The sequence below is a fragment of the Saccostrea echinata genome, unplaced genomic scaffold (assembly GCF_033153115.1).
Source record: "Saccostrea echinata isolate AGI-Se365-2 ecotype Australia unplaced genomic scaffold, CSIRO_AGI_Sech_v1 ptg000009l, whole genome shotgun sequence".
Lineage (NCBI taxonomy): Eukaryota > Metazoa > Mollusca > Bivalvia > Ostreida > Ostreidae > Saccostrea > Saccostrea echinata.
Window position 1 is genome coordinate 9201273 of NW_026889758.1, and position 17548 is coordinate 9218820.

At 33.3% G+C, this 17548-nt stretch overlaps 1 protein-coding gene across 1 annotated transcript; it reads right to left on the reverse strand.

Annotated features, from left to right (window-relative positions):
• Positions 1-418: 418 nt before the first annotated feature.
• LOC133181540 (uncharacterized) lies at positions 419-9014 on the reverse strand. The gene is made up of 8 exons (XM_061316026.1): positions 8883-9014; positions 8199-8295; positions 7846-8026; positions 7622-7705; positions 2978-3827; positions 2664-2803; positions 2163-2356; positions 419-1227 (listed from the first exon to the last, which is right to left on the reverse strand). The coding sequence occupies exons 2-8, from the start codon at positions 8269-8271 to the stop codon at positions 419-421; spliced, it is 2331 nt and encodes a 776-aa protein (XP_061172010.1). The 5' UTR covers positions 8272-8295; positions 8883-9014.
• Positions 9015-17548: the final 8534 nt, after the last annotated feature.

Below are 17548 nucleotides of genomic sequence, written 5' to 3' on the forward strand. Positions count from 1 at the left end.
AAGAAGAAATATTTACAGAGGGAGCGGCCAGTTTCCGCATCCGATAAACACTCACATAAGAAATTATACATGAAAATTAAAAAAGAAATATTTATATATGGAGCAGCCAGTTTCCGCACCCGATAAACACTCATATGTTCAATTATACATGAAAATTTTTCAAAAAAATATTTACAAAATTAATGGAGCGGCCAGTTACCGCACCCGATAAACACTCACATGGTAAATCATACATGAAAATTTAAAAAAAAACAACAACAAACTATTTACATAAGGAGCCACCAACTTCTGCGTCTGATAAACACTCACTTGTTGAATCATACAAATAAATTGATTTTCAAGGAAAATTATTTCCATATAGATTGTATTATTCATGGTTCTACATATGAATTGAATATGTATGAACAATTCAACCTCACTACTCCTCTAAACAATTAAAGTACTGCAATATGGACTGAATTATTCTTTTTGACTTGGTCACTCGCACTTTTAATGAGTGTTCACAAATTTCTGACAAAAGATTTTCTAAGCCCTGTTGACCATCCCTCTTAAAGGCTAAAAGCAGGTGGGAAAGAGCCAGTCCACTATTGGCTATTTTGGAAGCAATACATTTTGAAATTACCTTTGCTTGTACTAAGGGATTCAGGGATTCACACAATGATTTTGCTTGCATTTTGAACTTGTACATAGCAACAACAGATGGTAGTGACAATGAAAATTTGGATTTGAACTCCATGCTTGGATTAGTCTTTTCTAAAAGACGGCATAAGGCTAAAACATCTTCTAAAGAATCATGTGCATTGTACTGATCACCAAAAACTGTTTCATACACTTTAGGCTGGGAGTAAGATGACAGGCTTGGAAGACACACCTTAAAGAGAGGAAGGGTATCAATAACACCAACAACTCCAATTGACATGAAGCTTTCTAACAAATTATTATTTTCCAATGCTGACAGCAAAATTGGAATGTCAAAAGCCTTACAGTTATGTCCAACTAATATGACTTTATCAAACTTTTCCAAAAATGCAAAGAGTTTCTGTAATGCTTCTTGGATTCCAAGGTATTCAACTTGTCTGTTGTTGTGAAACATTTTTCCATTTTCAAACTCTAAACCTGTCACTTTCGAGGCTGCAGGAGAAATCTTCTTTTCAGGTTTAACATAACAGTTAAAAAAATCCCCATCAGTGTGTACAGCAGACAACTGTATGATATTCGAGTCTCTGCCTAAAAAAGACAAAAAGAAAATAATGTACTTACAATTGGTCTTGACAACAACCTGAGTATCAACAATTTCACTTGCTGTGAATATCTCTGAACTATCTGTCAGGAGAAGAAACTGAAAATGTTAAAAAACAAGAAAGTCTGTGAGCCAATGCTCACTAATAATATTACTGCTTTGATGTGAATATATGCTCTCATGAACCCCACCATATGGCATGCCTATACAAAGAGTGTGGTAAAATTTCAAGCACCTGTCTTGAGTATTTGCTGAGAAAACTGTGACAGAAATTTGGTATGGACAGACGCATGGATATACAGGAAGTTGAGATCGTATTCATACAAAAATGAATCCCACCATATGGCAGGTCATATGCCTAGACAAACCGAAGAGTGTGCTAAAATTTCAAGCATCTGCAATGAATATTTGCAGAGAAAACTGCGACGAAAATTTAGTATGGACAAACACACTGATAAACAGGAAGTTGACATTGGATTTGTGCAGAAATGATTCCCACCATACGGCATGCCTAGACAAAGAGTGTGCTAAAATTTCAAGCATCTGCGATGAGTAGTTGCTGACTAAACTTCAACGAAAATTTGTCACAGACAGACACACAGCTTAGAGACAGACGGACGCACACTGGTAAAACAGCATACCCCCCTCTCCTTCGGAGTTGGGTATAATTAATGCAACTGGCAAAAATAAAGGACTAAACATAAAGAGGACACAAAGAGATAGCAAAAATACTCTGACAGAACATAAAGAGGACACAAACAGATAGCAATAATAAACATTAACACTACATATTTTTTAAGAGTAATGAACCATACATTTCTTTGGTATGTAATAATTTTTGCAGGTATATCACAAGTTGATTCATATCATATTATGATTATTATTAAATATATATCAAATTTTGAAAGTGAAAGAATCATACCAAGTCCAGTTGTTTCTATATCAAAGAAGGCAAACTGGCATTCATTCAGTTGATTTATATCAATGGATATGTATTCAGGTTGTACAAGAGGTGGTGGTATTCTCTGAATATCACTAGAGATGTGAGACATCAGGGTACAGCCTGGCTGGTAAGATGTTCCTTCTCTAATCTCCAAACATGCATTCTTTCTATACCTGTTTATGCCAGAATTAAACTATTTATATTACAAGTTTTTAAAGAAGCATTTGATACATAGTTATTAAAGAACAAAAAGCTTTTTTTGAATATGTGAAAATGAAGATTGAACACAGTACTGAAAATATTAATAATGAATGCATTCTTCTTAGCATGTTGGACTTTTGTCAGGGACTTGAAGAGAAAATGATTTTAACAGCGGTAATAATGTATATAAGTTTCTTTATCAATTGACTCTTATAAAAGTCTGCCTAGGCATTTAGAAATTGTGAATCATAAATTATATAATAATAAAATCATAAGTACTCTTTGGATTTCTTTGCAAGCCTTTTCCTCTTAAATTTGTGGGAGTTGACAATAGCTCTTTGTTTAAGCCTCTGCGAGTCCCTCAATTTGGCAAGACGCTCAGTAAAATGGCCAGGAGAAAGTCCTAATGAGCGATTTACCTGCAAAAAGAATAATCTTTTTTTTTTATGAGGAGCACTCAGCATAGTTTGAATACATATTTTTCACACATTTTTCTGTTCTTTGGTTTACTTTTTTCTACATTAAATGACCATATTTTTGTAATATTGTAAATATTTTCTCAGATTACTATAAGATTAACAAAATATACACACATTTACAAGGTACTTATGGCCAGTGTTTTTCTGTGCCACACATGCTGCAACTCTGTAGGCAAGGTTTCTCGTTGCACTGTAATGGACATTCTTTGGTGCTTTTGCTGCCACCATACGATTAAAGCTTTCATTAGCTTGAGTACTCCCAAGTGAAGAAAGTTTAACACTGTGTTCCGAATATGTGGAAAAAATCCTCTTCAAAGATGACTGAAGGTGTGGGTTTGAAAGTGGTTTACCATAAGGAAACGATCTGTAAAGGCAGTTAGGATTATTAATAAATCTACACCATCGTGAGGAGCAGGTATGGTGGTCACCAAATGGATGCAGTGAGAGAGCCTCGAGATCAGATGCAATCTGTGATGGATTCCCTTTTCCTTGGGCAATAATGTAATCAAAGCATCTCTGCAAATATTTTATGATTTTAACTGAAAGCATGGGATGCTGTTTCTTCAGTCCATATAGGGAGTTCCCAAGAAGCTTACGAATATGATTTTTATCTGAAATCTTAACAATTTCATCACTGACATTGGCTCTTAAACGGCCTATCGTGGTCGAGTCTTCGTCTCCAACAATAGCATCTACTTTGTATCCTTTATCCTTAACCTCTTTCACCATTTGGATTACCATGTCGGCCTCCATGGCTTTAGCACTCCCATCCCAATTTCTAGAGCATTCATGTTGTCGAACTGTTTCATTTTTTGAAGCAGCTGTAGTGCAGACTCTGCAGTCTTTGGAGCGCACTGAGTAATTCAGGATTTGTCCAGTCTCCGGACCTACCATAGAGCAGTGACCTAGAAAAGAAGAGGCCCATGGGCCACAAGTTAGCCCACATTGCTCATCTGTGTGACCCCCCCCCTACCCCCCCCCCCCCATGATTAGGATCATAATTAAACAAAATTGAATCCACAATGTGTTATTAAGCTTTTCTCTAAGTTTTCTCTTTTTTGGTCCAGTGGTTCTTGAGAAGAAGCTTTTGAAAAGATGCCATAAAATTTTCATTAATTCTAAATTAGGCCACTTAAAGTTAATTCTACCTTTAACGTCACCCGCATGCGTGGGTTTAAAAGAAATCCGTCTTTGAAAAAAAACAAACAATTCCGAATTTCATATATCCATCCCAGTTTGGTTCTACATTTAGCGACTCAATTCTGTATCCTTTAGTGAATGAAAATGTGCTTTGTTACCGCAGTTGGTGTCTGAAGAAAACTGGTGAGTTAAAGACCTAGTTACAAGCCACATTTCTGCACATTCAGTCTACACTGCTTGCTCACAAAAGAATTCAAACCAATATGCATACTAAGGAAAAACTCTCTGTTTGGGAAATTAGACTTAGATGTCAAATCAAAAACCTTATTGCCCAGTAGTGTTTTTTATGCACTGAATAGGTTGATTTGAATAAATTCACAGTTGTTTAAAATTTTTGTTTTTTTATTTTTTTCCTCCCTCCTCGTAGGTTTTGCATTTTAGAGGTGACGTTAAATGTAGAATTAACTTTGGACAGTCTTACATGTATCTTTCCCCATGAAAGAAGGTGTGACCATTCATTAGAACAAACTTGAATCTCCTATACCAAAGGATTCCTGGATGGCAAGCTTGTTCTTGAGAAAAATTTAGAAATGTGAAAAGTTTTCAGATAGACAGACATTTTTTAATTGTGATTAGAAAAATTTATTTGAGCTTTAAGGATATCCCATCCTCAGCCAGGAAGGATAACTCATAAATTTATTATTTTATTTAAAAAGTCTCAAAATGAAGCTTGAAATCGAGATCTTTTCGTGCAACAATTTTCATTTTATTCATCTCAATATGATTTAAGATTTTTTGAAGTCTTAGCAATTGTTTTGTAAAAAGTTGACATTTGTACCACATAAAAGAAAAAATAAATTCATTATTAGTAAAATCGAATTTCCTTTAATCTAGCATTAGATATCGATGCTTATTACCATGTTGTGAAATTAAATGTGATCTGTGATGTCTAGCAATGATAGCACAAGCATTTTACACTACGTATTATATAACAATTGAAGTAAATAGAAGAACTAAAATACTGTATAAGCATAAAAAAGATGCAATTTTCTCCAAATGCCTGGATACCTAAACTTTTTAATCCTAAAATATATTTGTTGATCAATTTTCAATCAGAAAATGCATAGTTGGTGTTTTTATTCGGATTTCCTGAAAATATATTTGAGATTTGATAATTTTCCCTATATAATATGATTAACTATAATGAAGAACTTTGAGGAAATACCATGGGTAAATTCACGTTACTCTGTGAAATCAGAGACATTTTTGTGAGCATTTTCAATTACTTTAAAGCTGATTTTCAGAACCTGACGATCGGACTACCTTAAGCTTCGGTAAGCTAAAAATTCCTTCTTAAATTTCATTAAAAAAAGATTCCAGATTTATTGAAGCCTTGACATATTTCTGGGGGCCCTGATCTGCACAAACTTGAATATAAACTTGCTTGCATATCGATACATATATGACTATAATTGGCCTTGCTGTTCTTGAGAGGTAGATTTTAAAGAATTTTTCCCAAAATAGTCCTTTATTTAAAAACATTGTGGTCCCATCCTACCACCAGGGATATGATTTAAGCAAATCTGAATGAAACTTTCATATAAGTTTCATCTTTTCTGAAACAGTGAATCTTGGGAAGAAGACTTTTAAATGTATGCCATTTAATTTTCACTAACTCATAATTATCTACCCTTCAAAAAGGGTGTGGTCCTTCATTGAACAAATTTGAATCTCCTACATCCAAGGTTGCATGTGGAATTGGTCCAGTGGTTCTTGAAAATACGTCAAAAAATATGTTAACAGACGGACAGACAGAAGGATGCCAGACAAAATGTGATCAGAAAAGCTCACTTAAGCTTTCAAAGATGAGCTTAAAGAATTCAATCATAAATTCATCTCAATTACTGTTCAAACATAATAATATGTATGCCATATTTGTCCATACCATCTTTATTACAAGTCCCAGTTACCTAATTTTTAATGCAACTAGGAATATGTCCATAGGACATGAATGCCCCGCCGAGGGTATATTAGTAATGCAACATGAAAATTTGTATTAGTATATGGAATTTGATGAGAATATCTTGAATAGTTTCTTTAAAATTGAAATCTTAAAAGTTGGATATAGATGATAAATTCTCACCAAATAATGTATAAGTACATAAACTTACATAAATATATCTTAAATTTATAGTTTCTTTAAAATAAAGCAAAATGCAAATCTAAGAAAAGTGAGGTCAAGGTCACAGGAGAGTTCAAGGTCAAATGTTTTTGATGCAGTTGAATACTTCTCACAAATACGTATCAGCATATTTAATTTTGATAAATATATTTTGAATGGTTTATTTAAAACTGAGCTAAACACTAATTTAAAATAAATGAAGTTAAGGTCAAAGGAAAGGTCATGGTCAAAAAATGTTGATGCATTTGAAAAGGTTACATCAGTATGTATTAGCATATGAAGTTTGATAAAAATATTATGAATGTTTTCTTTAAAACTGAGTTAAACACAAATTGAGAAAAGTGAGGTCAAGGTCAAAGGAAAGGTCAAGGTCAAAAAATATTGATGCAGTTGAATAGCTTACATAAGTATGTATCAGCATATGAAGTTTGACACTAATTCAAGAAAAGTAAGGTCAAGGTCAAAGGAATGGTCAAGGTCAAAAAATGTTGATGCAGTTGAATAGCTCTCATCAGTATGTATTAACATATGAAGTTTGATAACACTGTATTGAATGGTATCTTTAAAATTGAACTAAACACTAATTTAAGAAAAATGATGTCAAGGTCAAAGGAAATGTCAAGGTCAAAAAAAATATTGATGCAGCTGAAAAGCTCTCAACAGTAAGTATCAGCATATGAAGTTTGATAAAAATATCTTGAATGATTTCATTAAAACTGAGCTAAACACTAATTTAAGAAAAGTGAGGTCAAGGTCAAAGGAATGGTCGAGGTCAAAACATGTTGATGCAGTTGAATAGCTTACATCAGTATGTATCAACATATGAAGTTTGATTACACTATCTTGAATGGTATCTTTAAAACTAAGCTAAACACTAATTTAAGAAAAGTGAGGTCAAGGTCAGATGAAAGGTCAAGGTCAAAAAATGTTGATGCAGTTGCTTAGCTCTCATCAATATCTATCAGCATATGAAGTTTGATAAAAATATCTTGGATAGTTTCTTTGAAACTGAGCTTTGAACAGAGCTAAACCCAAAGTGTGACGGAAAGACAGACGGAAGGATGGAAGGACAGAAGACGGACATGACAAACACTATATGCCCCGGCCATATTCATGGTGGGGCATAAAAACCTTCTATCCAAGATACACAAGCTGACAAAGTTTGATAATTCTAGACCTCTTACTATATAAGTTATGAGCCAGACATCAAAAGCTAGCAGAAAATTTTTTAAACATAGTTTTAATTTAAATATGTCACCTAATTAAAGGTCACATTGACACCTTCCTCTTTAGATGCATATTATAATTTTTCCAATTTTGACGATTGAAGCCGTAATAGTGTTTCAGTCATGATCTGGACACAAAAAGGCTAACAGCTGTAGAGACTGACAGTTAACATGCAGACAGAAAAAAAGAATTCTACAAAATAGAATTACTTGCCTGATAGGCTATCATAAGATTTTCCACTTCCCCTTTTTTGCCAGCCTGCATCGACAGCAACAGCAAGTCTCCCATTTGTACTGAAAAATTTAATAATCGGGTACATTTGTGAAGATACATTGATATACTCAATATAATAGATCAGAAAAGCTAACTTGTTCTTGAACATGTAACTAAAGAAGTACCCTAATCAAGAGAGATTACAATGTATGAAACATACTCTTCTACTGCTTTTACTTCCTTTTGTAGAGCCTCATCTGTTGACTGCTTTGCAACTCTTTCAACAATCTCTCCTGTCTCTCTCAGTCTTGCACCTACAGTCTTGTAGTAAACAGTTGGTATATTTATCTCAGAAAGCAAACTATTTAGCTGCCTTACTCCAATCCCGGAGTGAACTAAACCTGTTACAAAAAAAAAAATAAAAATTGCATTTCAATGTCAACAATGTTTTGTAGCTAAAAATAGTGCAAAATGAAAATGTTTTTATTAACATTACATTATTTTTTTGTTCTGATGATTTACAAATTCACACATCTATTGGCCCATACAACATTGGAAATAAATGTTTTATACCCGTAGCTAGTTTTGTGTTCACATCCCATATTCTGTCATGCCTTTTTCCAGTGGGGATATGATTGATGTGCATACATTTTGTATTAAAACATTGTACCTACAAAATATATTTACATTCCATTTCCACAGCTTTTTTTTTTTTTTTAGCAAAGTGTTGGAAAGGTTTAGCATTCAAAAACACTATAACATCTTAGGTCTCAACCATTGAACATCATGTAATTGCAACTTCATAAGTGAAAAATCACTATTCTATCTCACAATACACAATATACATTTAACAGCTGCTCCTTCAATCTACCTGTACAAGTGTGATGTGTATCATTTAAACAGGCATTATATACTTGTATTCAATGAAACATTAAGTCATCAATCTATCATTGAATTTAAAATGTTAATTAAAACAATTAAACTGTAAATTGTGGAGGTCAATCATGTCATATCTGGACAGCTGTGCAGGCAAATTTTCATAACAGGCTGACATTCATTTGCACAGGTGCATGTCCTTGTTATGACCAACTGAATGTCCAACATTTACAATTCTATGCTTATATGTCTTTTCTGAAACATGTATATGTATACAATGGGAAAAACCCAATGCTTATTTAAACTTCAAAAGGATATACATGTCTGCACATGTAACTCAAGTGGATATACATGCATGCATCTATTACTTAATATACTCACTTTTAAAAGTGATCCAAGACCATAAGTCTGGATTTCTTTGGTGTGGTTCAAATGGAGGGGCAAGCCACACTTCCCACAAGCACTCAGTCCCTTGGCCAGCACATCTAATTCAACAATACGCCGCCCTTGCCTCCAGTCTTCGCATTTTTTAGAATCATCTTCATTATACTCTTGATCAATTATTTCTTCCTCTCTTTCTACATTTGATAAATCTGGACCTGTATGCGACATGTTTAAAGTTGTATTAATTCTTTATGATCTGCATACAATAATCAAAATTGAACCTAAATTTTTTTATATATACAGTCAAAATATGTTATACTTTATCATTCAGAAATGACCAAAAATGTATTGATGAAAGTACTATTTCAATGTTTAACAGTAACTGTAAGTCCTTTATTGCTGTAATGTAATTCAACACTCCCAGTCAGGCATGAGAGGGCACAGGGAAATAATCATGCCTTGCAATAATGAAGTATAAATATTTTTTTATTATTATTTTCATCATTTTTAGTACTGTATATAAGCCCCTGTTATTATTATCACAATTATCTTCAAAAAATGAATCAAATTAAATCTGATTTTTTTTTTCTATACCCTGACATTTCATATTCAGTGTAGGCCCAGGACTGCCAAATTCTATTTTCATTCATTCAATGTCACCTAATTATTTTATTTTTTTATTTTATTTATTTATTTATTATTATTTACACATGTATTTAATTTTTATTTTACTGAACCAAAAAAAAAAAATAGTTGCTTGATATATGCATGCTTTATCTCCTTACAATAAAATTGTTCAAACCATTTGTTGACTATACTTCAAGTTCATTTGTTCTTTTGGAATGTTTTTGAAGAATCAGTTTGATAACAATTTAGAACCCTTTATGGCGCCCCAGTTTGAGAATTGGACGAAGAGTGGTTTCCCTTTCATTTAAAAACTTTGAGAAAAGTTTAACTATAACTTCATATTTTAAGAATTTTTTAAATACTTTCTTACTTTCATAATAATAATTGCTTAATATTTAGTCTCTGTTTTTGTTTTGAATTACAAAATTTACACCATATGTATATTAAAAAAATAATCATTTCAGTTATATTAATAACATCAAAACAAAATAAAGTTGTCAGAATTTTCAAAGACGTCCTCTACGGTCGCCTCGATGTTCGAGGAATTTTTAGAGCATTGGAGAAGTGTATGTAGGATAATTTTGTGTCAACATTTGATGTGGGATCTTTCTCTTTAGAGGGATAATCAAATTCTTGTGGCTTCGTGTAGCATGTACCCAATACACATCTGTATAGATACACGTTTTTGACGTAAAGTATATTCTCACTAGTGTGTTATGAACTGATTAATACTTACCACTGAAATAATTGTGATCAAGGTGTTGAACTTCAGACTGTCTAGCCCATCTTGCTTTCTGACTCTCAGATACCCGCTCGTATTTTCTTACTACTTTAGTTGTTTTAAACCCGTGTTTTCGGTACCGTGTCATTGCATTGTTTACATTAATTGCAATTTTTCCCTGTCGTCTGTCAAATTACATCTACCGAAAATTAGCGCGAATTACAAAACGCCAAATAAATAAATAAAATTACGACTCATGATGTATATTTAATGACGAGTTTACAAATTGACAAACATTAAGTTAAAGCAGTATTTTTTAAAGAGGACTTGGCCATCTACATTTTAACAACAACATAGATCAAATTACGGCAGTTCGCGTTGCGCAGTTGACGTGTTTTCGTCAGGTTCACATATCCTTAAGCAAATTATTTTACGTCTCAGTTGACGTCATAGTATGGCATCCATGACGTTATAGACGCAACTATATTCGGCGTGGAAAGGGTTAAATATTTTGGCCTCCAAAAGCAGAAATCAGTTCAGTATTGAAAAGTTTAAATATAAAAGTGCCCCCGGGGAAGGGGGCAAGATTTGGAAAAACTTGAATCTACACTGAAGATGCTTCAATTTTTCTTTGACTAATTATGGTTTTAGAAGATCTTAAAAGATTTTTCCCAATAAGTTTAATCTTCAATTGTGCCCACCCTACCCCTGACTGTAATTATTTGAACAAACTTGAATCTAAACTACATGAGGATGCTTCCATTTAAATATGACCGATCGTGGCTTTGCTGTTCTTGAGAAGATTTTTTTAAAAACATTTTCCTATGTACGTCCGTGTAAAACTTTGATTGCCCATTGTGTCCCAACCAACCCTAAGGGGTCATAATTTGAATAAACTTGAATCTACACTACCTGAGGATTTTTCCATATATGTTTCAACTTTTCTGGCTCAGTGGTTCTTGAGAATATTTTTAAATAAAGCCATTTATTTTTCGTTAATCTGTAATTATATGTTTCAACTTTTCTGGCTCAGTGGTTCTTGAGAAGATTTTTAAATGATGCAATTTATTTTTCACTAATCTGTAATCTTCCCCTTGGAAGAAGGCGTGGCCCTTCATTTGAACAAAAATGTATTTCCTTTACCTAAGCATACTTTGGGCAAATTTGGTTGAAATTGGCCCAGTAGCTCTTGAGAAGAAGTCGAAAATGTGGAAAGTGTAATTACAGACAGACAGACGGACGGACATCAGACAAAATATGCCTTCGGCTCTAGTGAACTATATATATATATATATATATATATATATATATATATATATATATATATATATATATATATATATATATATATATATATATATCGGCATCGAAAGCAAGTTTATAAACTTGCCTAGATAGCCGAGCGGTCTAGCGCGCTGTTCCTGTACTGCTAGGAGACAGATTCCGTAGGTCGAGAGTTCAACCTCGGGCTGGGGCGGAAGTGGGTATCCTTGTAAAAGTGAATTTCTTTGTGCTTTCTATATATATATATATATATATATATATATAGACCCACACATTTTTAATGATTTAAGGATACTTTCACTGATATCTCTGTTAATTTTGTTCGTTTCGTGTTTTGAACATTTTCTTCCTGTGAAGGTTGTATTGGGAATGGGGTGGGGGTTATATTGTAGTGAGTGTCTACCTAGATTTAAAGATTATCATTTTCCCTTAAATGCTATATGCAATGAAATATATGTTAAGTCTATCATTTTATCAAATTATATAAATATTTTTAGGGTATAATTTTCTAATTTTCCAAGTCATTTTCAGAGCAGAGGAAAGTGCTCTTCATGTTGCGGATGACTTAAAACTCTATTTTAACAATGTCCTCTGGTAAGTATACTGAGGATATGAATGTCTTATTTTCGAAATTTACATGTTGTTTGCGGTTTAAAAATTTGCATATGTTCAAATATATTTTGATATAAGTGAATGAAAAGTAGCTCCAAAGAACATGCCCACTAAAACAGGGATTTAAAAAAAAAATACTGTACTGTGTGAAAGTTAGATGATCATCTTACTTAGAAATCTCAGGAAATGGTGATATTTTCAGTGTTTTCTCGTGGAAAATACTGTAGTTATATACATTGTATAGATAATGTGTGCACTTGTATTGCGATCTTAAACGAATTATAAAAGTTGAATTGCTCATATCCTGAATATGATTGTTCTAACTTCAAACTCTCAAAGGAAACATAAGATGAATGGGAAACTTTTTTTTATGAAATATATAAAACCGATATTCTAGATTACTATCGCATGTTCACATATTCTTTATTGTAAAAGAACTTATCTTCTCGAATTTATTTTCAGGTTGTTCAAATTGTATGTGTCAATAATGCTCTCTCCAACTCAAGAGGGCTAAGAAGTGTTGCAATTGACACATGAGTTTCACAACAACTTTGTTTAAAGTAATAACTCGAAAGGTTATGAATTTGATACAAAGGGTAAATATAAACAAAGTTTATTTTTGTGATTTTATATTTTCCTAAATCTCCGGGGTCAATGTCTAACAACCCCCTCAAATAATAAAAAAAAAAAACATCCAAAATGTTCCCGGAAATCTTTACTTCTATGTACTCAAAGTAAGCACATTAAATGACCTTTAGACTCATCGTGTAAAATACAAAACATTAAATCTTATGTTGTAGATATATTGAGATAAAAGACAAATGGAACAAATTAAACACTGTATTACTTTTTTTATTTTTTGTTTTCTCTCATGATCATACGGTGGCTGCTATAGGTTATGGTATGAATTTTTTTTTTTATTAATTCGTGGCCACGAAATAAAGTTGTGCTATATAATGCAATTTTTTGCTTCTTCTGTTTTTTGTCATTCAAGATGAACGAACTTATATATTATTATCATTCAATTGGAATGAGCCAATGGGATATTTGTGTAATGAGCAATGGGATTTGATGCTGATACGTAGAACATGTTTCACATGAGAAGTTATACTCCTAACATGCTAAGATTTTGTGTCTTTATTTCATTACAACTATGTGATAGGATTCAATAGGAAATGTTAGAAAACAGCTAATAAGCCCCTAAAGTCATTAATGTTCGGGTTACCTTGTCAAATATCAGGAGCAAAACTTACCAGAGTTATTATAGTTAAGAAAAATACATAACTTGACTATATAAATTGTCCCTGTGTATTATATCATCTAAAAAATCATGAGGTGGGACTTCATGCTGTGTCATGAAGCATGATAACAAGCTGAAGAGAACACTTTCATTTTATTATTTGGTTAGGATATCGTTTTGGATGAAGTATCATTGAACTACCTTAAACTCCAGAACAGTCAATTGAATCGGCTTGAATGTTTTGCTTTAATTTTGGGCACAGAACAAAAGAGAGAGTTTTTTTTTTTTTTTTTTTTTTTTTTTTTTTTTTTTTTTACACATCTAGACTATGTTCATAATGCATGTACCAATTCTCAGCTGCTTCTAATATATATGCAAATTAAATATATGGGTATTTATAATGATGTTCATCAGTGCGGGCCAGTTACAATAATCTGTGTCTGTGTGTCATGGGACGGACCCTCACTGGGTCCATAGCAAATTATCATTTTAACACTATATGTACATATAATTGTGTACATATAATTCCCACGAATTTTATTTCAATCCCACGAATTTTATTTGGTTCCTACGAATTTTATTTCGTGGCCACAAATTTTATTTCGTTTCCATGAATTTTATTTCGAATTTTTATTTCGTGGCCACGAATTAATAAAAAAAAAATCTCATACTATGTCCTATACCAGCCACCGTATGATCATTTAAGTCATATTTGAAAAGAATTTTCATTTCCCACGTTCGCTTACGTAGAAAAAAATTACAAATTAAGAGGGGCGTTTCTTTTCAACAACAATAGCAAAAAAAAAAAAAAAAAAATCATCACATGAGAACTATAAACAACACAGATCACTGAGACAGAAAAATACAAATGGTATTTAAAAATGGAACTTCTGTGGTCAACACATTTATATCCGTATTTTAAACAGTTAAAAATTTTGTAACAGTGCATTGAGGCTTTAATATTAGATTTCCAAAGTATAGCCTTTCCATCTTTCAGAAATGCATATAATTCCAAATCAAACTCCTATTTTGGCACCTTACCAGATCAATGGATCATGATTAAAAAACTAATCCGTACTGCAAGGTGATGCTTGCATTTTAATATGAATAACTCTTGTCCTGCTGTTTGCGAAAAGATTTTAAGAGAGTTTGAAACAACATGGCTCAACATTTCATAAGGACGCTTATCCACTGATCTGATGTACCATGGCTCTTGTGCTCTTGGAGAAAAATATAAAAAGATTTTTTTTTTCAAAACTGTGTTAAAAACTTCGACCTCCTTATATATAACGTCCATCTTCTTTTTCGATTCCATGACTTGAACAAGCAATGACTTGGTTTTTTTTTGGGGGGGGGGGGTACTTGCATACTTCTAGGATTACCCATTGTTCTTCGGACGAATAACTTCACTATATTTTGCTACGTAAATCTAATGTGGCCTCAGTCTCACAAAAGCGTGAACTTATCACCTTCTTTGGTATGTTCCATTTATCGAAGAAGACTGCACAAAGTGTTGCAAGAGAGATAACTCTTTTTTATCAAGACAACAGTGAGGAAGCACAACTTTGAAATCCTCTGGCAATTTCAAGCGAACCCTTAACATTATCATGGCACAATGCTGAGAGCTTCTAAAACCAGAGCCAGCAAGGCCAGGTAAGCCCAACCACTAGTGCCATTGTCGACATTGATCAACCAGCAACTGCCTCGTTCACTCTTTCACGGGCACCTCTCCTCAACCAGTGCAATGCTCCAGCCACCCTACCACAGCCATCGCTCCCAGTTCAAGCCACGGGTGCATCTCCTTCGAATCCCTCACCACCGTGTATCGTCACTGGCGCTTTAGATGAACATTTATTCAGTACCATAAGTTTTATTTAAAAATGAATTTGGTCATTTGCACAAGCTCTTGCCTGTCAAGGCTAATGGAGAACCACAACAGCAGCTGGGCTCTGTTAATGACAGAATAGTAATTAAACCTAAAACTACGAAAGCTAAGATTACCAAACATTGTTTATACAGCAGCCCTTAGATCTTCCAGCACTAGCTGGTTGGATCTAAACATTTAATTTTGACCTAAGCGCTCCTTCAACCTACTTCTTCCTTGAGATTGATAGATGCTGAGCTTTGGCTTCTGTACGAATCCCTGCATCAACAAACCCAAACAATCCCTGCTCAAAACCCCTAAATGCTCTAACTTGAACTACAAAGGGGCTTGTTTAAGACTCTACTGCTCATATCAGCACAGCTATATCAATGAAACAATTCTCAACCAGTTCAGTACTGTAGACACTTACCACAGTAATCAATCTCATCCTTTCGTTCCCAAAAAACCCAGACTTAATGCCAACTCCAGCCACTCTTTCCTTTTACATGTTAGTCATTGGCCCAAAACTAACTTTTGTCCAAGGCCTATGAAACAAAGCCCTTACATCAGTTAAACCTCCTGTATTGGAAGAGATGGTACATCTTAACTCAATAATTTGCATATTTTTTAATCAATTGTTTGTATATGTTTTCATTGAAGTTTCTGGAAAATAATCTAGGCCATGTCTTTGAAATTGACTTAAAAACTGTGACATACTCAAAATAGAATGTACGGACGGAAGACAGACAGGGTAAACTTTGCAGTAAACACGACAGAGCTAATTATACATGAAAACTTTTATAAAACAAAGCAGTTATTCTACACTTTCCAGCACAATCATGCACATTGAAATGGTATAATTTTCCATTTGATTGGAACGTTTTGAGCTTTTTTCGAACGATGATTGTCACAAAATGAAACCCTCATTTCTTGAAATGGTTCACTCAAACATCTGAAGAACGGGTATTCAATAAATACAATAGCCAATCAGACTGACAATCTAATAAACACCAAGTAAACACGTTTTCGATCGATACATGTGTTGTGATAACTTCAATAAACATGATAAATTCTAAGTTATGAACATTTCGTTACAATACGTGAGTTTTAAAGAAGCATAGAGTTTCTAACTCTCTCTTATAACTTCATAAAATCTCGTTATATAAGCAAAACTCATGTTGCTAGTCGGAGAGAATGGGGTGTTTTAAAACATTGCGACAATATTGCTTCCTCGTGTCTAAAGAAATGGGTGTGTCATTTTGTAACAATTGACGTTCTATAAGACCCAAACATTTCATTCAATCGAAAAATTTTAGCACTTTAATGCGCATCATTGTATCTTGCCTAAAATATCCACAGATTTCCGGATGCTTCGCACTCCGAGCAGTCTAACAACAAACGACAATAATTGAATAAAAGTAGATCATAAAATTACACACTAAATTACTTTACGCTATATTTGCAGGTGCAATTTAACAACTGGTTGCTCAAACAACTCCTAACTCAATCCTTTGCAAATGAATGCTTTATAAAAGATACGTTCAAGTTAGAAATATTAATTGATAGTGTAAATTGAACATCCTTTTGATAGTATTCATATTGTAGAAGGAATATTAATTCCATACTTATGATTAATCATGTACAACTTAAAATGTATTTAACGACTGAATACTGTAAATCACTTTTTATTCGCGAGAACTTTATTTTCGCGTAATTACGCGAAATTGTCTCCTCGCGAAATTTTTCTTCTCGCGTAAATTTTTATTAGCAGAGATTATGTAGGACAGTAGTCAGAATTCGTGAAAATTTTGTCTTGCTTATAAATGCCAAATACCTATCTCGCAAAAATAAGGTGTCGCGAATATTTGGTGATCTATAGTAAATAAATTGATAAAGTAGAACACAGATTAATTGAAGAAGCGTTAAGACATACATATTACCATTAACGTCTTTTTTCCTTTTATTTATTTCGAGTTCTAATGGAGATATTGAATCAACGTAGCAATGAAGATGAATATTGTTAATTGACAAAACGACGACGTTATATCTTAATGTCGAAGGTCACAGTAAGATACTTCTTCTTTTCATGTAGAAGTTTTTTTTAATAAATTCTTCTTCACCTTAATACAAAAATAGGTCTGCTAATAACGAGGCGCAATTAGGACCCATGGGAATTCCAACAGATTGTTAGAAGACTTGATATCCAAAACCTACATAGATACTGTCAATCAGAAACTCAAGCCTCTTTTTAATATGAACTTCGGAGTACTTGTGTGTACAATCAGAACAAAATAATTTCGCAAATGACCAATGCA